Genomic DNA, 27069 nt, shown 5'->3' on the forward strand with positions numbered 1-27069 from the left:
CTCAGTCTACAAGACGGGCATCAACACCACGGACATGCGCAGTCGCTTGCAGAAGGACGTGGCTGTGGCCAACCGCTTCTTCTTTATTGTGTTCTCTGACGCCCTCTGCTGGATTCCAATATTCTTGGTCAAAACGCTCTCCCTTATGGAGGTCGAAATTCCAGGTGAACGTAGTCATTTGGCTGCTATACATAAACACCCATGCCTTTGAAAATTAAATTTCTTCTGTTAATTTTCACATGAGGACTTACTATGATTTTGACTTGAGGATTCTCAAGGGCTTTTTTTCCGACAATAAACGGTATGTGGAATGATTCAAATATTATGAAGCATATTATCGCAGATATATATAAAACCCACAAACTAAAATATGTCCTCGTAGTTCTTTTTACGCTGAATGCAAATCTGTTTTAAAGATGTTTTTCCCAGGCACGGTTTTAAGAGACTTTTACAATAAGAATATGTTGTTCATAAATAAGGCTGTTATTATTCTGTTATTACACTTAAAATATGTACAGTCTTGAACAGTCCTCTTCAGTGTACAGTAACAGTCTGCCGACACAGAGGGGCTCCACTTTCCTTACTAGCGCTTTTCCATAAGTCTGCTATACAAAACGATATAATCGGTTGTAAACTGTTTGTCGTATCTAAGCAGAGAGCTAAAAGCACTTTGGTACATCACGTCTGCTAAATGCAATTCAATTCAATTCATGTAGATATAATGGAACAACAACAAAAAAAAACTCTGGTGATAGAGAAATTCGGAAAACTTATTTGGTTTTAGCGTGTAAAAATACTTTCTTAACAGCTGTTTTTCTTTGCTCTGGTCTTTAGCCTTTAGTTAATGAGGTTTTACATATAAATATTGTGTATATATCACAAGCATCACATTGTATTTGGTGACCACTTTGTGATTAGTACAATATTCCGAGCTCTTGCCCAAGGTCAATTAGTAGACATTTTACTTTCCGCTGTATTTACACTATTAGGCGACCGATTGCTGGACTAGCTGGCTAGCCAACAATAGCGCCTGTATGCGGTCGAAAGAAATATAAAAATATAAATTCAATAACAAACCTTAATTTTTACAACCTTGAAACCTTTATAATACTGGAATACTTTATAATACTCGGGATATGGCTCAGTATGGGTCATCCCTGCATGCCATGAGTTCAGTTCAGCTGCTGCGTTTATTTTTCTGCTCCATGTAGTTTATCTCCGTAAATAACTAGTCATTTTCTTAAAATTCATATTCATATTGGACCATACTATGCTCAAAAAGTTACTTAAGTAAATGTAACGGAATAAATGTAGCGCCTTACTACCCACCTCGATTTATACATTAAATCTGTATCATATGAAGAAGTTTCATTATTGGAGAACAGTAAATAAACAGGAATAGGGCAGGGTTTCACCCATGTGTGTGGCTACTATTAATATTTCATACATTTATGCTGAAAACTATCAGTGATGTGGAAGTGAAGTGTTCCGAAAAGTTGCCAAATCAGCTGGAGGTTTAGCTCATTAGCGCTTACTTGGCTAATGTTAGATATCTTGCCATAAATATGTGCTACTGCAAGCTGTTCTGCCAACATCCACCAGATGTTTTTTTTACTTGCAAAATCTAGGGTCTGTATCCATGGTTATGCGGATACAGTTCAATCTAGCCACATTACAAAATAAAGTATGCGTAGTTGCCCAATGTAAGGCGAGGTCGCCCGACTGCCGCAGGACGCAGACTCCAACGACTGGGACGAACATTTATTGACATATAAAGTGGCACTCACGTGAAATACAAACAATGAACACAGGCACACTTAATGCTAACAACTTTTAACATTAACACGAACTAGACAAACATAGATGTTACATTTAGATGCTAACGCAAACACGCTACATCAACAATGACCAACGACGCCGCACACCCTGACGTGGGTTTAAGCACACGGACGAAACGACGCGCAGGTGCGCGCAGGCGTGGCCACTAACGAAGCTCCTCCCACTGCACGTGGATGGCCGAACCACGCGCCTCGCGGGAGGCGAGCGTTCCGTGACACCCAAAGTGTTAAAAGAAATGAACTGCAACACGCATAATGCGTTGTGTGTGATGACACTGCAGGACATTGTGAGCGAAGGGCTTTAGCATGTAAGGAATACAAGTGTACTGCTGAGGGACTCTGTGGAATGGAGTACAACTAACATTTATTCTGGAGCAGATACGGAGCGAGAAGGGAGCATGAAAGGGAAAATCTGCACTGGAGTGGTTACAGCATGCTTGGAAATGACTACTGCTCTACACATGTACTCTGTACTGCACAGGAAAGTGTCCCTTTGTCCAGGAAGCTTCCTTGTAAACCAAGATCCTATTGGTCAAAGTGGTACTAAATGTTTTGTGTTTGATTGTTTGTTTGTTTTGTGCAGGGACCATAAACTCGTGGGTGGTGATATTTGTCCTGCCCATTAACAGTGCGCTGAACCCCATCCTCTACACACTGACCACGAGCTTCTTCAGGGAGCAGGTGGAGGTGCTGTTGTGCCGCTGGCAGCGGAACTCCTCCTTAAGCAAAGACCGCAAGAGCCTCACCAGCACCTGCGTCTACATGGAGTCCTCCAGGCACACCTTCTACCACGCCAAGGCTTGCCTGCCCCGCCTCTCTGTTGCCGACGCCGACGCCAGGTATGGGTGACGGGGGCTGACGGGGGCCGACGCCAGTCCTCTCAGCGGACCTCCTCTACGTTCCGGAAGAGGTGCTACAGGACAGAGTGCAGCACATATGCAAACTCATACACGCAGCACTGTACACTGAAACAGGACATCATTAGCTACAGAAGAGCTTGCAAACAGCATGGCCATGGAAAATACAAGAAAGCACTTTTATTTTATTTTTTTGCACAACAAGAGTTTGGTAACTGTCTTTAATACAAAGAGGGTAACTATCCCTCAAAGAAAAATGGTAAAACATTGTCTAAAAAACAGCTCGTCCTACAAGTACTACACATCTTTATAATGCTTGCAAGGGCACTTATATTATTAGAAGAATGCTCTGCATCTGAATCAACCAGCCCGGCATTTGGGATCTTCTTTCTTATTTATTTACATATATTTTTATTTTGCAGAAATGTCATAAAATGTATGTTCTGCAGATTTATCTTATTTTTTACTTGTAAGCATTATTTATGAGTTTGATGCATTATTTTTTATGTATTAATGTAACAATAACTTTAAAATTCATCTCATGGAATGAACAGTTAATTAATGTACATCAATTCATAGTTCTGAATGTGTACGCAGAAGGGTCAGTACATTTCCAGTCCTTATGCTATATATAAACAAACCACAGGCATGCCTGATATTAAGCACACACACATAAATATACATCTTGAACATCAGTAATGTACTGAATATGCATAACCATACACAAATACTCCATTTCCCCATGTTTTTATAAAGATATGCTAAATGTTATGTCATATTTACTGACTGTTTGTGACATGCTATAAAGGATCACTGCCTCACCAGACCTTGCTTACACGCTCTTATGTAACTGTATGTGGGCAGGGGGTGAATGTATCTAATATATTAAAACAGGTGTCTGTAAATGCCAGACACTAGCCACAAGTGTCACAAGGGCACTGACCTCTTAGAAAAAAAGGGGCTATATAGTAGCAAAACAAGATTCTGTCACGTCTTGTCACAATCGTGGAAGGATCTATGGTACCGTAGAGATCACATTTGCTATGTTCCTTAAAGAACCATGCACAACTGGTTATGTATAGAACATTTATGATGCAATCAAGAACTATATGTTTATAATTTAAAATACTGTATATATCATTTACAAATATGAAAAACATATATTATTAAAATATTTCTTAGAATATATTTAAAATATAATTATAATGGATAAAATGCAGCATTTTCTGCTAGCAAATAATTTATTAAATATATATTTAAATTCTGATCATCATTACATCAAAATGACAAATATAAATATTTCAATACACACATACACACTTGCTGCCAAAGTGCCTTGCTACCAAATTGTACAAAAAGACTCAACCTAACTAGACAATAGACAATTTTTCTTGCAACTTGGAGGAAACTCATGCTTCACAGCAAAAATACAACACAAATGTCAGCATAAATGTTTACATTTTAAATAAAACAAAATCAAGTTAAAATTGATAGTACATAGTAGTTATGTAATTAAAAGGACTCCCACTGTACCCTTCCAACCCTACAGTATGGAAGGCTGAGAGCAGTAACCACAACCCATCTTGAACCAGGTCTTCTTGGCAGTAAAGATGCAGTAAAAATTTAAGGGCCTTAACGCCTCCCTCTGAAACTTGCCCCTGCGCTTTCTGACTGGGAGACCCTAGTCAGTCTGGATCGGTATCTCCAGCTCCACCATGGGCCTCCCAGTGCGGTGTGTTCAGTCTACTGTTGTTCACTTTGCTGACCAATGACTGTACAGCTCAACCCACATCATCAAGTTTGTTGATGACTGTGGTGGGTCTCATCAGCAGAAATGACTAGTTAGCACACAGAGAGGAGGTGCAGCAGCTAATGGACTGGTGCAAAGTCCATAACCTGTGAGAATTGATACAAGCACCAAGTTCCTATATATAGGCACCATTTTATTATTATTATTATTATTATTATTATTATTATTATTATTATTATCATGGCAAGAGGCCATTTAACATTAATAATATAGAAGCAACAGACATCATTGGTTAGCTGTATCCCCAACATCAACAGCAAATAATAATAATAATAATAATAATAATAATAATAACATATTGGAATGGGAATAATTTCACATGGGGAGTTAGTAGTAATGTAATTTTACTACAGAATGTAAGTACAATTTCTGCCAGATTTGCACAGGAGAATAAATCTTGGCATAAATTACTGAAAGGCATAATAGGTACTCAACTTTTTTGTTTGTTTGTCTCTGAGATAAATGAAAAGGTGTTTTAAATGTTTGGTTTCTCTGGAAAACCTGTGTACTGCACTCCAATTTTTCCACCATCTAAACATTTACTTAAATACACACACAAACACACACACACACACACACACACACACACACACACACATATATATATATATATATATATATATACACACACACACACACACACACACACACACACACACACACACACACACACACCAAAATATTGAGTTTTGTATTTATAACTTTACCTCAGTAGGATAATTGGTTTGTTGTTCATGTCTGCATGCCTTTTCAGCATCCCTACAGGTGTAGCAAAGAAGCAACGACAAGCTAGAGAGCGAATATAACAGACAGGCTGTTCTTCCAATCAGAGATCACTTATGTGGATGTGTCGAATCCGATTGGTTGCCAGGGGTGGAGCCGCGGTATCCTCACCCGCTGTCTGACAGTCGAAGGGATGTAACGTAAAAGCAAGACCAGAGAAGTGAAAACATAATACAAAAAAAAGGATCCAGCGACTTTGTTAAATTAAGATATGACGTGTTAAAGAACTAAACGAGAATACAGAAGGTATTGTGTCATTTCGGCCGATGCTTTAATGACCTGAAATGCTATTTTTGTGTCTATCTGGTGTTTTTCTTTGTAGGCAACCTTTAAGTCTCGGCAGCCCGCTGAGGGCTAGGCTACATGCAGGCTAGCAGGACGGAGCAGCCTTACCGTTATTATTACTACTATATTCTAATTAACTGCGTTATCTACCTATATAGAGCTTTATGTTCCGCTCAAATATGTCTTGTAAGCATCTAAATCGATATATTTTTTAACCTACCTGTGGTCATGAAATGCGGTTGAAAGGATGCTGCGATGCTGATGTTTTCAGACCGAGAACAGCTCCAGATACCCGATTCACTGTCCTGCCGTTGTCGACCGTTAGATGGAGATTATTTATTTACTTGAGATTATTTATCTACATCCTCTCGTTCCCCGGCCCATGTACAATTTTACACTTCCAAAATAATTTAAAACAATTGATATATTTAAATTCGTATTTGTACCTTGTGTATATAATTTAATAATGAAGGACTCTGGGATCCACCCCCAGATGGCTGGTTATGACAGATTATACTGCGTTAGCTATGTATTTAGAATAATTGTTACTTGATGTTATTCAGGGACTTTATAAAATATGTTTTCAATTGCAATACAATATGATAAAATACAGTGTAGGAACCATTGGTTTAAATCCGTACTTGTGTTCTGGAGGTTGCCTGCCTCTCACCCTCCTCCTTTGAGGAGTTGTCATTGACACCCGGTTGCTCCATTGTTCTGCCTGGCTTCATGTTAGAATGGGAACCTGGGATCGAAGGTGATTTGTGCATGTTACTGAAGCTCTGACTCTTTCCCTTCTCTCTCTCTCTCTCTCTCTCTCTCTCTCTCGTTAATTAAAAATGCCATCATAAATATTCATCAAAAATATTTATAGATATGAAATAAGCAGAGCATCTTTTCACTACCACACTTCATAGGTACTGTTCAGGTGTTGTGTTTATAAGTTGTGATGTTGTGTTTGAATGGACCTTGTCTACATACTGGCTTTTGTGTTAAAGCAGGTACAGGGTCCAACATCATTCTGTTCCAGGTTGTTTAATAGTGATCTGCCTGTGAAGTTATCTGCCCTGGATTTGCAGTGCCTTTATTTAATGATATGGAGGCTGTATGAGGGTATATTTTTAGAGGTGAAAGTGAGAGTTGATGTGTGGGTGTACTTTTATATAAGAATGTTCAACTGGTTGCTTTAAATATTGAATGAACATGGGCAGTAAATTGGTGTTGGATCTGACTGTATCAATCTATGGACGCAGGGTGACAGGCTTTTAAAGACTAGTTCTTCAAATTATTTTACCGATCCTCTTGTCTCTATTACCTGTCCGTCAGCCTAGAAACATCAACCTGCGTCTCACCTCTATCTTATCTGTATGTGTGTCTGCACGTCTGTAGGGGAGACGGCTGTCCTGAGCACTGGGGGAATAATAACCATGCATGAGGAGCCTTGCATGTGCTGCTGTGAAATGAGGGGCCTTAGTCAAAGTAACATCGTATGTGGCAGTCGCTCTCTGCTGCCGTCTGGCTCTCCCTCTCTCCTCTCCTCCATGGCTCTCTCTCTCTCTCTCTCTTTCTATCTCTCTCTCTCTTCCCGCCTTCTCGGCTTACCGGGCTCTGTGTGTGCTAGTGTCTGGCAGTAGCCTGGATAGCTAGATCACTAACAAACATGTCCACCCACACACTTGCCGCCACTGGGCCTGCTGTCTAATTAACTGGCTCTGTTCCACTGCTTGCCACCCAATGAAGTCTCCAACAATAGGGAGACTACTTAATAATTAAGAAAGTCTTTGCATAGTTTTAATATGAATTTTTGGTGATTTCAGATATCTTAATTTGATAAGATTGCTTGCTCTTCCTTTTAATATTATTTTTGCTGGCTTCCAATGTTTGGACAATGGGAATAATAAAAAGGGTTGAATTTTGTTCTTGTTGATGAGCACTAGGGGGCAGTACTGTACTTAGTCTTCCCATTAATATTAACGAGAGCAACATGTTCAAAGAGTACCAAGAATATATTTTAGGAGAAGAATATCCAATTTAGAAATATATCCAAATGTCCCATTTAGAAAATTAACATAAATCACTGAGCCTGGATCCTGACATGGATGTGGCCTGAAATAATCAACTAGTGCATTAAGCCACAGAAGGACGAACTCATGTAGGCTAATGGCCTGGGGATGGCTGTTCCCAGAATACAGATGAGAGGCCCACGTACACAACAGGAGGACGACAGTGAACACAGGGACAATTTACTAAGCAACACATTTTAAGAACAATGTTCTCATTATGAGGAGTAAAAAGTGTAATCTATCAAAACAAAATCTCTTCTAGAATATAGGTGTGTTAACATATAATTTGTAAAAGAAGCCATCCCAGACAGTTTCAGAATGGTCTTCTCTGCTAAGCTATGTACCATTTCGACAGTCTATCACCAGCAATGAGCTTTGGAACGGTGTGTGTGTCACTGACTGTTTGTGAAAACTTAATGAGTCAATCCTGTTGGTTTAGGGAAGCAGTAATCAATTAGGCTGTTTGGGTGGTAGCAGGACGTATACATATCTTGTTCATGTTCGTAAAATGGTTGTGTGTGTGTGTGTGTTTGCGGGTAGGTTGAGACGAAAGAGGGAGGGGTAGAAATGAAGCCCACTCTCATGGTTTTTTATCAGTTTGTTTTAATGAATGGGTGTGCCCATGTCACGCCTGTGTGTGTGTGTGTGTGTGTGTGTGTGTGTGTGTGTGTGTGTGTGTGTGTGTGTGTTTGTGTGTGTGTGTGTGTGTGTGTGTTTGTCTGTGGTTTTGGGTATGGGTGTATATATGAGACTGTAGATTGTGTGTGTGTTTGTGGGTATGGGAGTATATATGAGACTAGATTGTGTGTGTGTGTGTGTGTGTGTGTGTGTGTGTGTGTGTGTGTGTGTGTGTGTGTGTGTGTGTATTTGTCTCTGGTTTTGGGTATGGGTGTATATATGAGACTGTAGATTGTGTGTGTGTGTGTGTGTGTGTGTGTGTGTGTGTGTGTGTGTGTGTGTGTGTGTGTGTATTTGTCTCTGGTTTTGGGTATGGGTGTATATATGAGACTGTAGATTGTGTGTGTGGGGGGGGTCCTTTTCATACATCAGAGGCCACCTGTACACAAAGGAGAGTTGTGAGATCAGGTAACACTAGGTCTTTTTGTATGTCATGCTTAGTGAGTATGATTGTAAGTATGTGTAAGTGATTGTATGTTTTGTCTCTTGGCAAATGTCCAAGTAGTGAAATGTGTCGTCATTGTGCTCTAGGGCAGGGTACAGATCTTGAGAGACTACTGTACTCCATTCTCCTCTAATAGTTTATAATAAACCAGTCCAATCCAGACCAAAGAACAGGAACTACATGCCAGTTACCACATCCACTTAGATGTTTTAATCTTTTGCTAACCATCAAGGACTATGGAAACTGCTAGTCTGCCTGTGTCGAATACCCCCAGCTTGAGGTCATACATGTTTGTCTCAGGGGGAAATCCTGGAATTCCGTAAGGAAACTGTAATGACATAGAGGCAGCCTCCCAGCCATCCCGCCCCATCAGTTGCCCTTGCAAAGCTATGGGGAAAGGAGCTGGCAGGATTCAGATCTGGGTCAGACTGTCTTGTTTGTTAGATGGAAGCAAGAGCCAAATTAAGTGTTTTGTATCTTGCGAGGGAGTGATCAGATATCTCTCTCTTTCTGTCTTTCCATCTCTCTCTCTGTCTCTCTATTTGTATCTCTCTCTGTCTCTCTCTCTCCCCCTCTCTCTCTCTAGCCTTTCTACCAGGAGACACAAAGAATAAGGTGCCTTTCAGAAAGGTTACTTCACTAACCCGGCAACTTGTGTGGGTCAGGGAACAGGAAGGCCATTTGATAGCCTAATGGCACTTAAAGGTGGGCTAAAATACACATGCCATCAGAGGTTTCTAGAACTCCTGAGACATTGAATGGCGGTGGAAGCTGATGTTGGGCCTGTTTGACCCAGTGTCTGGGAAATGTTACTGTTTTATGAACATGCAGCGTTTGGGAGCAGCCCTCAGGGGATTCAGTGTCCTGACAACCGTCGGAAAAACAGCACACACTGAGAGCAGACACACACTGCCATTTCATGTCATTTGGCAAGCAGGGGTTATTCTGCAATAGGTGTGTGCCGCTTCCAACAGAACATCAGGATGTGCCCTCACTCTCTCCTTGTATAAACACGGAGTGTTTGTTTATCACACAGTGAAACAGTCAACTCTCAGACAGCACCGCTTCACTTTCACATACAAACCCCCCCCCATGCCTGTGAAAAGAGGTGGGGCCTAGCTTGCGTAACCCAACACCTGCCCTGTTCAGCGGTCTTACTGTAACAGGCTGAACAGCCTAGACCAGCGCGAACACAGGCTTCACCGCATACTTGCTCGTCAGAGGGACGCGTGGAGCCAAGTAGGGCTCTCACACACACGCCTTCACCTCCTCCGCTCCTCCAGCCGAGACGAAGTGAGCGAGGAAGAAGTCACTCCTCGGCCAGAGGAGCAGAAATACCCCAGTCCTGAGGATCGCTGGACAGAAGAAGGGAGGAAGGAAGAAAGAAGAAGAGAAAGAACAAAAAGAGAACGCCTCCGTCGTGTGGGATCGCTGCGTCCATGTGGCTGAGTAAGTGAACTTGGGTGCTGTCTGTCAGCCTGCTGTCAGATATGTCCAAGGAGGATGCGGGAGACGGTGGAGACGCGGGGCCGAGCAAGGCGGACCCCCGGCATGCCCAGAGCCAGGACATTTTCCTGGTCCAAATCGCAGGCCGTTCCATGGATATGTTCACAGCTGGAGACTTCAAAGGGAAGTTCAGAAAAATCCAGCCCAAGAAAAGGCCCACAATCATCAGAGAAGGCACGCCAGGTACAAGCTCTGCGTTTTAATACTGTACCATGTTCCTGTTCCTAGTAAGCCCACTATAAATCACCGGCTTTCAGTGAAGTCTTGAAGAGGTCGACCAGCTCACATTCATCTTTGTGGGAGTAAATTTATACCTGTAGGAGTTGTTTCATTTTAGTGATTTTACGTGCCTTGTGAATCCAGATTTTTGTTGTCTTTTGAAATGAGATTTAATGATATCCCTGTTGAACATTCTGACAGAGGTTTCACTCTGGTGTTCACTAAGCACTACACCCCACATTCAGGTGTTAAAAACACAGCCTCAGTCTAATTAGTCACCCATACCTTCTAATTTCAGCACTTTGACTCTTCGTGTGAAACTACAGTCTTACATAACTCACAAATGTCATTAGAAAGCAATGATGGCCTCAGGTGTTACTGCTGATTTTGGTGGGCTGTCTGAGTCAGTGTTGCTGTTTTTCTTGTAATAGGTAAAAGGTGGAATTTGAGTGACCAGGGCTAGGCTTATAGCAACACTACATGTCAAACTCCCCCTGTTTCTTTCACTGTTTGTTGTGGGGAGATGGTTGTCACAGGGCAGGGTGGTGTTCAGTGAACAGGCCAGCACCATCCCCGCATGCGCGCACCGGTCTTTGTTTGAAGCGCACTACTGAAGGGAGCGCACGGACTCCTGACTTATCCGTGCAGAGAAGAGAGAGGGCAAGTGTGACTAGGGAGATCAGGAAATTAAAAAAAATCAGAGAGTAAAGGAGCTGCAATAATTCATTAATAATTAAATATTTCATCAGTATTTAGGAATACACTGATCAGAAAAAAATATTTTAGATATCAGGAGGCGGTGTTACAAATCTTAAAGTTGTATTGGAAATGCAGTGATCAGAGGAGGAGCTGCCGTTCGATGTTTCAGCCTTTTAGCTAAACGGTTTGTTGTAACCAGTGGTCTGTTCCCGAAGTCAGTCGCTGGGAGTAGATGCGAGCTGCACGTGCGTCTGTCTGCACTCCTAGCCTTGTCAAAGCCTGATGCAGACAGGTGTGGAATGCCTGAGCTCCCCAGCCAATATAGAAGCTTTACTGTGGGCTCACTGAAGAGTCTCTTTGTCTCTTTGAGAATTCAACTTGAAAGCAGACAGGGACTGCTGTGTGTAGGGAGCTGGCATTCGAGCACGGAGAACAGGAGTAGAAAACAAAACGAAACGTAGCTCAACTAAGCACACTGATCTAGTTAGCAAAGCATATTAGTCGTCACTGATTACATTTCTGCAAGCTGTGAGGTCAGAGGCTGTGTTAAGTGATCGCCAGTGCTAGGTTTTGAGGGTAAAAAACCTCGCCTGAGTAATGTCAGCTGATTCAGGTCCATCCAAATTCCCTCTGTGGTCCCTGAGGGACACCGATGATGAAAGCCCAATTAGAGCAGAACCCTGGGGAAGCAGCACAGCACATCACGACGAGTGACACCGAAAGGGCAGGCGTTGTGGTAAGCGGATGTGTTTGTCTGGTTATGAAGTGGTGTTCTCTGTGCCAGAGGTGAACAGCTGGCATGCACCTGCCCACCCTCCATACATGGAATTCAGGGAGTTTAGCGCAAGTGCGGGGGAAGCTCAGTGAAAAGAGACGAGATCACATACTGGCTCGTAAGGCATCAGTTGAGTATCAGTTCATTAGCTGTGTATGCAGCTGTCCCACAAACAGTTTATTTCTGAAGAACAACTCGCTACAAGCCAGTCACTCTTGACTAACGTTTGTCAGCTTTCATATGATTGATTAACTTGGACATATCATTGCACAAAAATGTGTCATATGCAAGATGATCTCTTTGAGGTACCTGAAACTGAACCTGGACTCCACTGGGCGGGGCCACAGCTGCCATGGAGCTGGTGGATTGTGCAAATGGTGTGAGAAACTGAGGCAGCTGGGATAGCTCCGCGCCAGCTGGGAGGGCTCAGCAGTAGCAGACTTCAGAGAAGAGCCCAAAAACTGTCGTCATTCTTCATCTATGGCCAGTACAAACACGAAAACCAGTACAGTTATCAAAAAGCATTTTTCACATTTAATATTTCTCTGATTTTGTATTTATTTTTAATGTTTTATTTACAGGGGGTGGAGTGAGGTACTTTTTACATTTTTAGGATTAACCAAAGTTGTCTTTGTGAACTTTGGCATAACAAACATTCATGCCGGTCCAGATTCCCCTACAAGTATTAGGGGAAGCGGTAGCTCAGTGGTTGAGGTGCTTGACTAGGAATCAAAAGGTTGCCAGTTCAACCACCAAGTTACCACTGTTAGGCTCTTGAGCAAGGACCTAAACCCTCTGTTGCTCGAGTCACTTTGGACAAAATGTCAGCTAAATCCTGTGAATATAAATACATTTTAGGCTATAAGTAACTTTAATTATGTAAAGTCACAAATGCATGCTTGGTACAGCATACTCAAGACCACAAATCTCCTGAATCAGTGTTGGACTCTGGCTTCAGTACTAACTGGTCTTGGTTCCTTGTTCCACCTGTCTTTAGAGCCAGTAAGGCTGCAGTTTGTTTCCAAACCAAGCAGGAGCACGCATCTTACAACTGAGCAGCTCTTAGCGCACCAAGAGCGCCCGATTAACCAGGTGGGATCAGGTGCGACAAATGCCTGCAGCCACATCTGTCTTTGCGGATTAGCTTGGACAGCCCGAGGGTGGAGCCAGGGGCGGGCGCAGTACCTGTAGCCACACCTGCCTTTGCAGATACGCTTGGAGACCCCTGTGCCAAGACATCCTGATTCTTCCCCACATGTGTCCAGCACTGCATAGCTCTGCACTGCTGGAGCTCTGCTACCACTCCTGCAACCCAAGGGGTCGTGGAATCCACAGTCTGCCTGCAATAATGGCTGCTTCTGCTGGCAGTTAGTGGGCATTATCAAGACTTTTTAGCCTAAATTATTACTTTTATCTTTTTTTGATTTCTTAGTCCAATCATCCGTACAGAAATACCAACAACAACATAAAAAAACCCCAACAGTATAAGAACAAGAACATGTGGAAAGATAGTAGAGTGGTTTTGGTCACTTGCCAGATACTCATTAGAGAACTGCAATCTAACTGCTTTCACATGGAAGCCATTTGTCTCAGAACTAGTAGGTCTGCTTGTTCTTTTGTGCTGTGTGGAGAGAGATAAGCACAAGCCTCCTGTGCATTGTAGGAATTCCAGAGCTGATATTCATCAGTGAAAGGTGCCACACACAATCTTCTAAAATAGATTACAAAATAGCGCTTGAAAATTAGGCCTAAACTATTTTGTCTAGTGATGACAGTTCAAATTAAATCAGGTGTTATTGTATCATCGATATACGCTATCATATTTTGTCATCCTGACAAGACTGAAGGTGAGTAAAGATATTCGCTTATAATTGTATAAGGTTGCATAATGATGGCAGGCTTTTTTAATGTTGCGCTGTTAAAATGAATGTCATTTGCTTGTCACAGATTCCACAATTCACTTGCTAAAACTGTTCCTGCCTTTACCATTCTGGGTGAGACTAACACACTGTACGTTCTGTACTGTCCCTTATCCTCAGGACAAACACCAAATTCTAAACCACAAGGATTCGATTTCATTGTTTATTTACTTTTGTCTTTGAGCCACACCCAGTGGCAGTGAGTGAAACACCTCTAAACAGCATGTGTGTCTTCATCCTGCCTTGCACTTTCCCCGTACATTATTTTATTTGGTGTCTTCAGCACACGTAAGCGAGAGTTTATGCAGCGATGCTTCTGACACTGGAATCCAAACAGAACCCAGTGAGGGCCTCACGCTGCCCAGAAAGTGTGAATATACCATAGCATGGTGATGTCACGGAGGAAGCAATGAAAGTGTGTTCAGGTGCCAAAGAGAACATTTTCTGCCAAAGAAAATGCCATGAATTCAGCCTCACGCGGAGCAATGCGACTTTGGCACGAGGTCCTTAGTAAGTCTGGGCATGAGACGAGAAATGATGGTGGTTTTAATCGCTACTGGTCACAGACATGTCTATGAGCTGTTTATGACTAAATGTCTGTGCTTTGGCAGGATTTGTCCTCACTTGGAACAACTGATTGTCACTCACAGCACACAACAAAAATCATGTGATTTGTTGCTGCGCTGCCAAGCAATACTGCTAGATAAGCACACTTGTAAACAATGTAAACAAATGCATAGGTGGCATCCTCCTGAGATTCTCTAATTTCAGATGCAAACACCAATGTGTACAATTGTTCAGTCCTAGGACATGGGTCTCTTTCACCACTGACCTGCAGCGGGTTCATGACTCTTTCCTGTCTGCCATTTGGTGTATCAACCAGCAGAGGGCTGGTGAGGTGATCCCCCTAGTCCCATGTCTGCTTTTCACAGGCTCTGGAGAAAGGTCATGTGACTTCTGCACATACACACATCCCTGCCTGGGGATGTTATTGTGGCACTAAATGATGTTGATAGATGATGGTCTCTGAGAGCTCCATGCTGTAGTTTCCCTTCTGGTGGTTAAGGGTGGGGTTTGGGTGGGGTGCACTCCTCAAAAGCACCACTGACTTCAGCATCAACAGCATGATACTGCCATTTTATTAGCTGCAGTCTCAGTGTCATGTGAATGGGGGCTTGCTTTGGTAGACTGGCTCCCTATGTATGTCATTTAGCCTGGGTCCTCCTGGGTGTCATTCAGCCTGGATCTTTCTGGTTATCATTCAGCCTGGGTCCTCCTGGTTATCATTCAGCCTGGGTCCTCCTGGATGTCATTCAGCCTTGGTCCCCCTGGATGACATTCAGTCTGGCTCCTCCTGAATGTCATTTAGCCTGGGTCCTCCTGCATGTCATTTAGCCTGGGTCCTTCTGGATGTAATTCAGCCTGGGTCCTCCTGGATGTCATTTAGCCTGTGTCCTCCTGGAGGTCATTCAGCCTGTGTCCTTCTGGATGTCATTTAGTCTGGGTGCTCCTGGATGTTATTTAGCCTGGGTCCTGGTGGCTCATGTATGCCTTGGCTTTGGTCCACTGACACACCATGCCAGAGAACAGCCTGAGGTCTCCATGCCCTTTTGTTCCAACTCGTGGGTGTGTGTTGCATGATGCGTCTATTTCAGTCTCCAGGCCATTACTTACTGCAACCAATGGCCCATGCAAAGCTCCCTTTGAGCTGGATCAGGTTTTAGATGTTGCTCTGTGTTTCAGATTGGATTATCCAATTTGTGTGGAGTCTGAGAGAGCATTAACAGAGAGCATAATTGTTTGTATGATAGACCCATTGCACTCTTGAATTGCAGCCCAACACCCAGAGATTGACATCTGATCAAGTGTAAAGGATGTGAAATGCTGGTTGCTTAGGCGATACTGCCGAGTGATCCTTCACATCACCCTCTCCCTGCCTCCATTACTGGATGTGCAGAAAAAGTAATTAGCCCCGCCCCTTTTCCTCTCCAATTCCTGCTCTCATTCTTCCTCTCTCTCTGTGTCTCTCTCTGTCTCGGTCGTCCTCCTTCTCTCGCAATCTTTCTATCTCTCTCAAAGTCTCTCTGTTCTCTCTCTCTCTCTCTCTCTCTCTATGACTTCTTACATTCTTCTGCGCAGATGCTAGAACAGCCTCTGAGCCAATCCTCTTAAAGGGAGAGAAAGAGAGAAAGCGAGGGGTTGAGAGAACATACCACAGAATGCATGTGTGTATGGGTGAGGGGAGAGGGAGAGCAGTCGATGCCCGGCACTGACGCAGGATGCGAAAGAGTCCTCTGTGTGAAGGCCACGCTTTCTTTCTCTCTCTCCCCCTCCGCCGCGTCTCTCTTCTGGCTCTCCTTCATCCCTCCCTTCCCGTGTCGCCGTGGCGACACAGCAGACATGACCAGCCAGCAGGACTCGGGCTTTTTCGAGATCAGCATCAAGTCCCTCCTTAAATCCTGGAGCAGCCGTGAGTATGCGCCATGGCTCACACCCCTCGCGCCCCTGTGCCCTCCAGAGCCATGCCCATGTCATCCTGGCATTGTGGCGTGCGTGGCGGCACAGGGCACCACACCGCGCTGTTGTACTGGCAGTCTGTGTCATGCTCCAGGCACGACGTGTCTGGGAGCAGCGTGCAGACGGATTAGTCAGGTACATTATAACAGGCGCTGTTTGTTTTTCTCTCTCTCCCCGTCTCTGTCGCTTTCTGTCTTGGTTTAGCACCCCCCCCCCCCCCCCCCCCGTATCTATCTGTCTGTCCGTGCATTCATCCATCCATCCATCCATCATCTATGTCTCTTTCTCTCCCTTTCTCTTCGCTGCGTCGCTCGAGGTTGTTTACCTCTCTCTGTACACGCTATGCAGTATATGGAACACTGAGGAGAGACTGGATTGCTCTTGTCAACACACACATACAAGCACACCTACGCGCGCGTGGGTGCGCGCATGCATGCGCTTATTCATACAAAGTGTCTATAATGAGCATGTCGTTTTCTGTGAGCATAATAGATCTTACCGTACCGCGTCAGCGTGCCGCTAAAGTGATTGAATTGATTATGTAATAGCCACAGGAAGGCAAGTGTTACAGTGCTCTAAAGATTTGTGTTTTGGTTTTTCATCACATCTGTAACACTCACAGCCATGCACTCCACTCTACCACTCTGTGTGTGTGTGTGTGTGTGTGTGTGTGTGTGTGTGTGTGTGTGTGTGTGTGTGTTTATGTGCATGTGTAAACTACACCTCTTTGACCTTTGTCATCAGTGGAGGTAAACCTGCTGCTAGCTCAGGGTGAACAGAAGACCATTCTGTTTTCCAAGTGTGCAGAACACACCCACAGCACAGGACACTTTCACCCTGACAGTGCTGGCTGTGGGCGGGACAGGTGGCCTAAATACACCGCTCTCTCTCTCTCTTTGCTCTCTATACACACACACACACACACACACACACACTCAGCCACCTTACGTGTATGGTAGCATCAATTCCAGACGCTGCTTGTGTGTAGTACAGTGTTGATGTGTGTTGATCAGTGTTCTCCCTCACACCTTGCCAGCTTACACCTTGTCTTAAATGTCTGGTAATGTCATCAGAGATGGAGACTAAGGCAGCCAGGCATATGCCACCTTCTTGCTCCCATTAACATGGTTTAACATACACACACACACACACTTGCGCACAGATGCTAAACTTTTGGTTTTAAATGCTTCTCGCCAGTCACGTATGCCGATGGCCAGACAGACAGCTGGACAGAGAGCAAGAGAGAGCGTAAATGCTGAATCCTCTGAGTTCTCATTAGGGCCACGGAGTCACGGAGTGTCCAAGGTCTTCCGTGCAGTCAGGCTCAAGGGCTTTTTTGTCACTGTGTTTGTTTTTTATTCAGTCGTCTTTAGTTTAGCACTGACCATCTTGGTCTGGACTAAGACTGTGGTTCTCATCCAGGACAAAGACCGTGTGTGTGTGTGTGTGTGTGTGTGTGTGTGTGTGTGTGTGTGTGTATTAGGTACAGTCTTGCTCATGCGGTTTCTATCTGGATGAAACAGTAGTAAAATGTTAGCGAGCTTCTGGAACGCATTCAGCACATGTGCGTATGTGCTCATGGTAAAATAGCGGGGCTGTATTCAGAGCACGCCTGTGGGTGTGTTTGTGTGTGTGAGAGGGCTGAGGTTAAATATAGCCCCATGTTGGCCCTCCCTTCTCTCTCTTTGGGCTTCGCTGAAATTCCAGCCTGACCTTCTCATCAGAGAGAGCTTGCTGCTATCACATGCCGGCGAGGAGCCACAGAGGAAGGTAGTGTTCCCTTCAGCTCTCCTTCACCCAGCAGCCCGGGGCTCCTTCACCTCTCTCTCCCCACGACACAGCCCTCAGCCTGGCCTCGCTGTCCGGAGCAGGGTCCCCCCTGCCGGAGGGCGACATGGACGTGGAGCAGTGTGCAGTGCGGAGGTGATATGGAGCTAGCAGGCCGATCGGGACAGGATTACTGGAACCAACCCCGTCCGCGTGACGAAGATGACACTAAACTAGTGGGCTAGATTTTGTTGTGGGATTATTGGAAGAGAGCCAGCGGCAGTATGGAGGTGTCACCAGTGCGCTGGAGCCGGGCCAGTGTCATCAGCTTCATCAAGGGCCTGGGTAGGTGCTGCATACGACCCCAGTGTCCTGCAGGCCAGAGCGCAAAGCAACCGTGCATGCGGGCATGTGTGTTTGGATATGTGTGGAGTTGTTGCTACGGAGGGATCTTGGATACAGACATGTTTGTGAGTTTTTGTGTTTGTGTGTGGGTGTGTGTGGGTGTGTGCGTCTGTCTGGGTGTGCTGTTTCTGTACCCTGTGTGGAGGGAGGATGCATTCTGGAGATTCCTTGTTGCACAGCCCAAATGGATTAAGTAGGCAATACATTTGGCGAGTGTGTCTCAGCTGCACCCTGTAGTAGTGCATTCTGCCTGTCTGCCCGGGGCTCTGCTCCCAGGGCCCCTGTCACGAGAAGACGAGGCCCCTTACCACAGGTTCAGCCTTGATCTGGAAAAGATGTACTATTCTGCTATGACCATATAAGACAAGATGTGAGATTGAGGACAGCAGTTTTGGAAAACCCATGATACTTGTTAAACATTTCAGAGAGTACAAATTTGCAGCGTTGTTTTCTTAAAAAAAGCCTCGCTTACCAAAGACTAAAAGCAGTTGCCACAACTCTTGTGCGGAACTTAAAATATTCACACACACAAATGTTGTCCTTCCTATTGCCTGATGGGGACACCCTCAGCTATTTGAAGCACAGTGTTTACTTTTTAAGGTTAGAGAAACAAACATGACCTGTGTGTTGTATCATCACTTTTGCTGCTGAAGGAGACGCGTCCTGTCTCTCGTTAGCACACGGAGGTAATAGTCATTCCAGCTGAGGGCCTCTCCCTCGCACGCACGGGCTGGGGTCCGGCACCTGGAGTCAGTCACCACCATGAGCGACGCTTGAGTTTGGACCTGCCTGTATCCCAAGAACTGATGCTTATGTAGACCACCCCGGTGCTGCTGCCGCTAATGCAGACTGTCCCTGAACTGCCCCTGCTAATGTAGAGCACCACCACCCCAGTGCTGTCTGCTAATGTAGACCACCCCAGACTCGTAGACTCACCCTGCACTGCTGCTGCTAACGTAGACTGCCCCTGCACTGCCTATAGCTGCTGCAACTAACATAGAGCCGAATCAAAGGTTTCCAAAAAGCATTACGGGAGGTAGTTAACCAGCTCCCAGGTTACCATGTGTTCATTAAAGCCCATCAGTTGCTTGAAACCTACGGTGTTGCTTGAATAAGGCTGATTGGGCTCTTTTTCATGATCGTTGATTAGAAACTGATTGAACAGAGTGAAGCTGATTGAATGACTCAGCAGTGTTACTGCAGTCACTGCCTTTATACTTTAGTTTCAGTGAGGTTTCACCTGAACAGGGTATTTGTGTCCGTTTACAGTATTTCAGTAGCCTTTGTGACAAAATCCAAGGACTGTCCTCTTGCAAGGTTTTTCTTTATCGTGGCCAATTTTTTTCAGACCACGGAAATTATTCTCCCCACCGATGACTTTCCCACACACACTTAATAACAAACCGCTCTCTGCTGTATCTCAGACTAACGTCTCTGTTAGTCCATTTAGAGAAGAGCTTGGATTCTGCATCTTGCGAGGCACCTGAGACTGGTCTATTCTAAGAGTTGTACGTCACAAACCTGAGCACAAGCGCCGCTCCCTGTCCTCTGACCTTCCTGCCACCTCACACACCCCCCGTCACCCAGCGCCCGAGTGGTGACTCGGTGGTGCTTAAAATGAAAACACCAGCTGCTCTCCCTGCCTGGATGTATGGCACTGGAAGCGGGGAAGCTGCCCGTTTACAGTTTGCTTTGTATTTCGTATTCTAGTATGACCCCAGTAAAGCTCAGAACCAGTTACTGCAAAACAACTCACTTAATGAGGCCTTTGGTAAAGTGTAAAGCAGACATTCAGCAGGGTTTTGTAAAGTGTAAAGCAGAGATCCAGCAGGGTTTTGTAAAGTATAAAGCAGAGATCCAGCAGGGTTTTGTAAAGTGTAAAGCAGAGATCCAGCAGGGTTTTGTAAAGTGTAAAGCAGAGATCTAGCAGGGTTTTGTAAAGTGTGAGGCAGACCTCCAGCTGGGTTTTGCAGGGCTTGAGCATCTAGTTGTTCCTAACGATGTGCATGTTTGTGTGTCCAGCATCCCCCATAGGAAAGCCCTCTGTTCCAACAGCGAGCATCAGCCAGGGCGAGAGGAAAGGTCCGGTCGCCATGATGCCTGTCGTCGTGGATCCCGAGAGCAAACCGGGCGAGTTCGTCCTGAAGAGCCTCTTTGCCAACTTCACCACACTGTCTGAACGCAAGATCCGCATCATCATGGCAGAGCCACTGGTAAGAAACGTTCGCTTCAGCTACGAGCTGTGTGTGTGTGTGTGTGTGTGTGTGTGTGTGTGTACGTGTGCGTGTGTGTGTACGTGTGCGTGTGTGTGTATGATAAAGCTGTAACAAGACACTCGTTGGTGAACCTGAGAAATCAAGTCATTTATGTGTACTTTGCTCTAATGTGTATGTATGTGAAATATAGCTGTACTTTGGCTTTTTCTTTGGACAGAGTACAATGAAATGGGAAGCCCACATATATGAGGTAAAAATCTGAACTTATCATAATTCTAAGGATCATGTCTAAATTTAGTGCAACATCAAAAAGACAGCACCATCTGATAATCTGGTGATCCTCTCAGTTTTGCAAGCCAGTGAAGGCCCCAGATATTTACACACGTGGGGCTTGTACCTCACCAACGAAGACCTCAGTCTTCTCTGCAGTGCCAATGACTTCATAAGTTGCCTAGCACAGCTGTGTAAGCATACGAGGAACGGGATTGGCTGAGGAGGTGTTAGTTCAACACCACACCCCACTATTTGTGTTCCATGTTAGCTGATCCTTCTGCACCTTGTGCAGACCCGCATGCCTGCGTGGAAAGTGCCCATGCCTTTAGGATTCGCCCCCGTGCTTCTGCAACTCACTGTGTCACATCCGAAAGGAAAGGACCCACTCTTACATCTATCGAGCGCTGCTGTAGAAATGCGCTTCCAAAGCATTAAGGACATTCACAGCTTCTTTGTGGCAGTGCTGTTGAGAGTCTGGACAGACAGGTCATGCTCGTCCTTGTTCAGCAGGACAGGCAGGACTGCTCTACAGCCCTGCTGCCCTGCTAAGTCGCTCTGCCGGGGCCGATATGCTTGTAATACTTTAACTGACACATCCTCTCACGCGTCTTAAGGAAGAGGCGTGCGTCTGGCCTCAGGTTACTTGTGTAATTGTTTAACTTTTGAAACACACACCCTGCTCCTGTAGCCAAGAGCGCTTATTATTAAAGCAGGGAAAGTGCAATAATTACAGGCATGTCACAGCAGCAGAGGAAAGCCCCCCCCCCCCACACACACACACACACAACACCCCACCCCCCACCGTGTCCCATGGTTACTTGTCCTGAGATGTGAACTACCAGCTTTCTTCGATGACCACACAGCTCCTGTTTCATCTAGTGTGTGCTACAGGAGTTCACCATGAGCTTTTACTTGTGCTGTTCTGGAATGCAGGACAAGAAGTTAACTTTACCATGACTCATCATGGATCTCACGCAGCTCCCAGCCAGCCCAGGAAACGGGAACAGGCCTGGACACTACAGGCCTCTGCTCCTGGGCTGCAGGCACTACAGGAGATTTCATTTCATTTCATAGATTTTCTATAGTTAGAGTGCCAGCTAGTGTGTCAGCTGTGCCTGAATTCATTTTGCTATTCAGATTGTTGGGACGACATATTCTTAAATACTCTTAACTATGTATATGTTCCATGTACATGTTGGTATCTTATTTTATATTAATGCAATAAAGATAAGATTTCAGATTTAAATAATTACATGTTCGTGTTAGGGCAGTACGTAAGGCCACACACAGTACTAGCTTTAGTCAAATATCAAGCATGTAAGCATATCGTAGGAGTCTTGAGCCACAGTGCTTGACATAGCAGCTGTATATGATTGATTTATGTGTGTGCGCATGCGTGTGTGTGTGTGTGTATGTGTGTGTGTGTATGTGTTTATGTGTTTGTGTGTGTGTTTGGAGGGTAACAGGGTTAATAACTTATTTTGTTCACACTCCTAATAGCATATTGTTTGTGTTCTCTAAATAATAAGTCATACGCACGAATGTTACTGCAAGCCCTGTACTATTCAGTGTCTAGAATACTCTGTCTGAATATAATTTTTATTTATGCCATAGCCTTGTGAGTTTGGTTTCACTTTGCCCTGGATTTCAGGAAATAAAAGTGTGATACAATAAACTCTTTACAAGAGGACTTTTTTTAGGGAAAGTCAAATCTATTCTGATATATGTCACTGTCAGGGTGTCTGTATGTTACTCTGTGAGATGTATAGCATTCTAGCAGTTCTTTTTATCTGGTGAGATTTCTCACTCCTTTCTGCAGGAAAAGCTGCTCACCAAATCTCTACAGAGAGGAGAAGACCATCAGTTTGATCAGGTATCTGGGTTTATGGATCTACAAGCATGTGCCAAAAACAGTTGTATTGATAATCCGTAAAACTCTGATGAATTCAGAGACATGGTGTGATTAAATTATTTTCCTCAGACATATTTATTTTCTTGTCACAGCATCTATTACCAGAGGATTATTTACAACGTAATGAAGATAACAAAAAAAAAAAGTATTATCCAGTATTAAAAAACACACATTTCAACCCCAAAACCTCTTGTGTAATAGGAACAGTTACAATATCGCAAGGTTCCATTTGTAGTATTTGAGTTGTTGGTGATGATTAATTGTATCTGTGGCACTGCTGACCATTCTCAGTATGACAGTACAGGAGAACGTAGCTAATGAACAAATACAGAAAATACAACAGCAGCAGGACCTCTAAACAAGTACTCAGTGTGTCACATGATTACCGTTACTATCACGCTACGTGTCCTCCTCCTCATTTCTGTGAACTCATGCTGCATGGTTGTTTTGGAGGGGAACGTGAGAACGTTTTGGACTCCTTCCGAATCCTCTGTGTGTCACCCCCCCCAGTCTGTATCTAAGAATAGCTCTCCATGAGCCGGTGATGCCTGTGGGCTTGGACGGCCTCCGAGTTCTGGCCGGTGTCCAGCTCACCTCGCCCTCAGAACTGCAGCCTCAAGCAGTATGGCTGCTTGTGTGTGTGCGTGTGGTGGGACACTGCCCCCCCTGTTCACCTCACAGCGAGGAGGCATGAAGGGGAATACCAAGCAGTCTGCATGCAGACACCCCTCCCTTCCTGTGTTTGGTTTAGCCCATCCACACCCCTCCCTTCACCACTTTGGCTGGAGTTCCAGCCTCAAATCCCAATCCTCCATATATTTCCAGGCTCCTGGAATGGCCCACTCCCTTCACACTCCCTCTCACATCCAGTTCAGTCAAATGTTTAGTTAGAGCAGTTTATAGATTATAATGGCAAGGAAGCAATTCTCATCTCCATAGGCATGGATAGAATAGCAAAGTGATCAAATTTGTGTCGCAGTCACCTACAAGCTCACTCTCTCTCTCTCTTTCTCTCCATCTCACTCTTATTGTCCCTGCATCTATCGGACTCTCAGCTGATCAGCACCATGAGTTCCCTGGCTGAATATTGCCTGCCTTCTATCCTGCGTACCCTCTTTGACTGGTACAAGCGTCAGAATGGCCTGGAGGACGAGTCTCACGAGTATCGGCCCCGGGCCAACACCAAGTCCAAAAAGTGAGCTTTAATCCTGCTGTTTGTTTGCAGCCGTTAGGCCAACAATCAACAATCGGAAAGGGAGACATGCAGAACCAGGGTCCAGACGGCTCTGGCAGAATGGATGCTCTTTTGTCTTGGTGAACATTGTCGTGCATGTTTGAACACACATTGTCTTCTGCTTAGATGTGTGTAATCATATTTGAACACCTGCTTTATAAAGAACATCATAAACACAATCTGTGTGTGAGTTCATGTGTGCATGTATTTTTGCATGCATGTGTGTGTGTGTGTGTGTGTGTGTGTGTGTGTGTGTGTGTGTGTGTGTGTGTGTGTGTGTGTGTGTGTGTGTGTGTGTGTGTGTGCGCGCGTGTGTGTGCATGCATGCATATGAGTGTGTGTGCGCATGCATGTTTGATTGATGTCTGGCGTCTGATTTCACCTGGCTCTGCTCTAATCCTTTTACTCTTCATCAGATATCTGTAGAGTGTATTTACACACACACACACACACACACACACACACACACCTGATAAACACTTATATGCACAAACACAGAGCCATTATACACTTTATATAAACAACTTGCACATCAAGCAGGTATCAAGCATTTACCTTGTATTAAAATATCTTAAGCCAAAGTTAATTGAAAAGAATCAGTTCTTCATAAATTCTTCTATAGTATGTATTTGCTTTTATGTTTTAAGGTGTCAGTGAGATGCAAGCTTTGTGTTTGTGTGTGTTTGGTTTTAGTGGTATTGGCTTTGAGGTGGTGATTTAGTGCTAGTGGTTTAAGTAAAACTCCACATTTCCGTCAAACAGCACATTTTGCAGCATTCCAAAATTATGATGATTTTGTCAAATGTTTTTTTTTTGTTGTTGTTGTTGTTGTTAAAAGTAAAATATAAATGTAAAAATGATTGTGTTAAGATAGATAATGTGTGATGTGGAACAAACAGAATCCTTTCATCATTGATTTTCAGTAATACGTATGTCTGAATGCACTCAGAGTTAATGTTCTGTGTGTGTGTGTGTTTCCAGTGATGAACAGCAGAAGGACTATCTCATGGAAAGGAGGGATTTAGCCATTGACTTCATATTTTCTCTGGTACTCATTGAAGTTTTGAAGCAGGTAGGCTGCAAAGGTTTTAATATCCACCAAAATATCTTACTTAAGATCAAAGCACCACAGTAACTACACAATGTGATATCACATCAAGACCAGACCCAGTGTGCTCAGATAGTTTTTAAGCACATGGCATTTTCCTATATATGCATTCCTAAGAGAGATGTTTCAATGAGGCCAGCCAGCTTGACTGTCTGATAAGTATGTCAGTAGCCGCCGCATTTTTTCCGAAGGTGCTGTTGGACCAGCGATTGTTTAGGACAGAGCGACTCTCCTTCTTACCGGGATGTGTCTGTGTGCTTTTGTCTCTAGATCCCTCTCCACCCTCTTCTGGATGGCCTTATTCAGGAAGTCATTAATCTGGCTTTTAAGCACTTCAGATATAAAGAAGGGTAAATATCTCACTCAGTGTCACGCACACTGGAAGCTAATGCGGCATTATTTTAACATTAACATTTATTCTGAATACTGTATGTTAATGAAAGTAATACATTTTAGCAAATATGTAATTGTTTCTCCTTACAGTTCACATTCCACATGCCTATCTTCATGTCTGTGTGTACTGGGTACACTGCCTCTTATATTCATGTACAGGATTGCACCTGTAACAACCTACTAGTATGCTTCTTAGCACGATGACATTCTGATGATACAATTCTCGAGTCCTCAACTAGAATTGAATGTTCACATCTCCAAAAAGACAGCACTCACTTCAATGCCCTTCTCGGAACAGTGCTAGCTCAGTGGTAAAGGTACTCAACTAGTAATCAGAAGGTTGCCAGTTCACCACCACTACAAAGTTGCCACTGTTGGGCTCCTGAGCAAGGCCCTTAACTCTCAGTTACTAGAATTGTATTCAGTCATAATCTGAAGTTGCTTAGATAAAAGCATCACCTCAATGCCATAAAGGTCATTCTATGTTCTATATAACAGCTGCATACAGTTACATATAGTGACTTTCTGTCCCACAGGTACCTGGGGCCCAACACAGCCAACATGCATATAGTAGCTGACCTTTATGCTGAGGTGGTTGGTGTGGTGGCACAATCCAGGTGAGCTCGTTATGTTCAGATGTGGCTTCTTCTTGTTATTATTGTTGTTGTTGTTGTTGGTGGTGGTGGTGGTAGTTCTTATATGGGTGGAAAAATTCGACATACCCGGGGGAAGATTTATGTCAACTTCCAGTTATAATTGTAATGTTTCACTGTAGATAATTGCCCCACATTTGATTTATGTGGGTCGGCAGCTAAAGCATCTGGCAGTTCTCATTCTGACATGAGAAAATCTGCATTGCTTGTTGTGTTTGGTTATGTAATATTATCTTCCTAGACTAACAGGTATGTAGAATAGTGATGTTAGGTCAAAGATCATGCAGCCATGTTTTCCCCTGTAAATGCACATAGTGTATTGTAGTTTGTAGTTTGTTTATACATGCCTGTAGTGTATTGTAGTTTGTTTATACATGCCTGTAGTGTATTGTAGTTTGTAGTTTGCTTATAAATGCATGTAGTGTATTGTATTTTGTAGTTTGTTTATAAATGCCTGTAGTGTATTGTAATCAACTGGCCCCTGTGACATGGTGCTGTATGCAGGCCGGCGAACTCCTGGCCCTCATCTACCAAACACTCAGCTGACCTGCTTTTAAGCAGACACCGATGGGATGGAGCATTAGTGGAAGCCATTATCTTAATGGGGGATGTGTCCACTTAGATTCAGAGGATGGTTCATCAGTGACACACAGGGATAGAGTCCAGTCTTATCCTTTCAGGGACACTAGGTTTGATGTTGATGATTCTGCATGC

General features: G+C 44.1%; 2 protein-coding genes across 16 annotated transcripts in view; both read left to right on the forward strand.

Moving 5' to 3' along the window:
• Positions 1-3519, forward strand: part of rxfp2a (relaxin family peptide receptor 2a) — a 43227-nt gene extending 39708 nt beyond the window's left edge. For all 6 annotated transcript variants that reach the window (XM_027000889.3, XM_081701966.1, XM_081701967.1 and 3 more), the window contains 2 exons: positions 1-164; positions 2422-3519. The exon at positions 1-164 is cut by the window's left edge and continues 55 nt beyond it. In XM_027000889.3, the coding sequence (XP_026856690.2) occupies positions 1-164; positions 2422-2687 (430 nt within the window). In that variant the 3' untranslated portion in view covers positions 2688-3519. The remainder of the gene's footprint in view (positions 165-2421) is intronic.
• A 1897-nt stretch (positions 3520-5416) lies between these two features.
• Positions 5417-27069, forward strand: part of fryb (furry homolog b (Drosophila)) — a 59169-nt gene continuing 37516 nt past the window's right edge. For 2 of the 10 annotated variants that reach the window (XM_081702931.1, XM_081702932.1), the window contains exons 1-7: positions 9955-10448; positions 20589-20779; positions 22875-22928; positions 24023-24162; positions 25183-25273; positions 25580-25659; positions 26239-26319. In XM_081702931.1, the coding sequence (XP_081559057.1) occupies positions 10250-10448; positions 20589-20779; positions 22875-22928; positions 24023-24162; positions 25183-25273; positions 25580-25659; positions 26239-26319 (836 nt within the window). In that variant the 5' untranslated portion in view covers positions 9955-10249. Of the gene's footprint in view, positions 5535-9954; positions 10449-16061; positions 16348-18109; positions 18507-20588; positions 20780-22874; positions 22929-24022; positions 24163-25182; positions 25274-25579; positions 25660-26238; positions 26320-27069 lie in introns of those variants that run through there. The other 8 variants (XM_081702936.1, XM_081702935.1, XM_081702930.1 and 5 more) reach the window with 6 other exon arrangements.

The sequence above is a fragment of the Electrophorus electricus genome, chromosome 19 (genome assembly GCF_041902795.1).
Source record: "Electrophorus electricus isolate QZ-2024a chromosome 19, ASM4190279v1, whole genome shotgun sequence".
Taxonomy (NCBI): Eukaryota; Metazoa; Chordata; class Actinopteri; order Gymnotiformes; family Gymnotidae; genus Electrophorus; species Electrophorus electricus.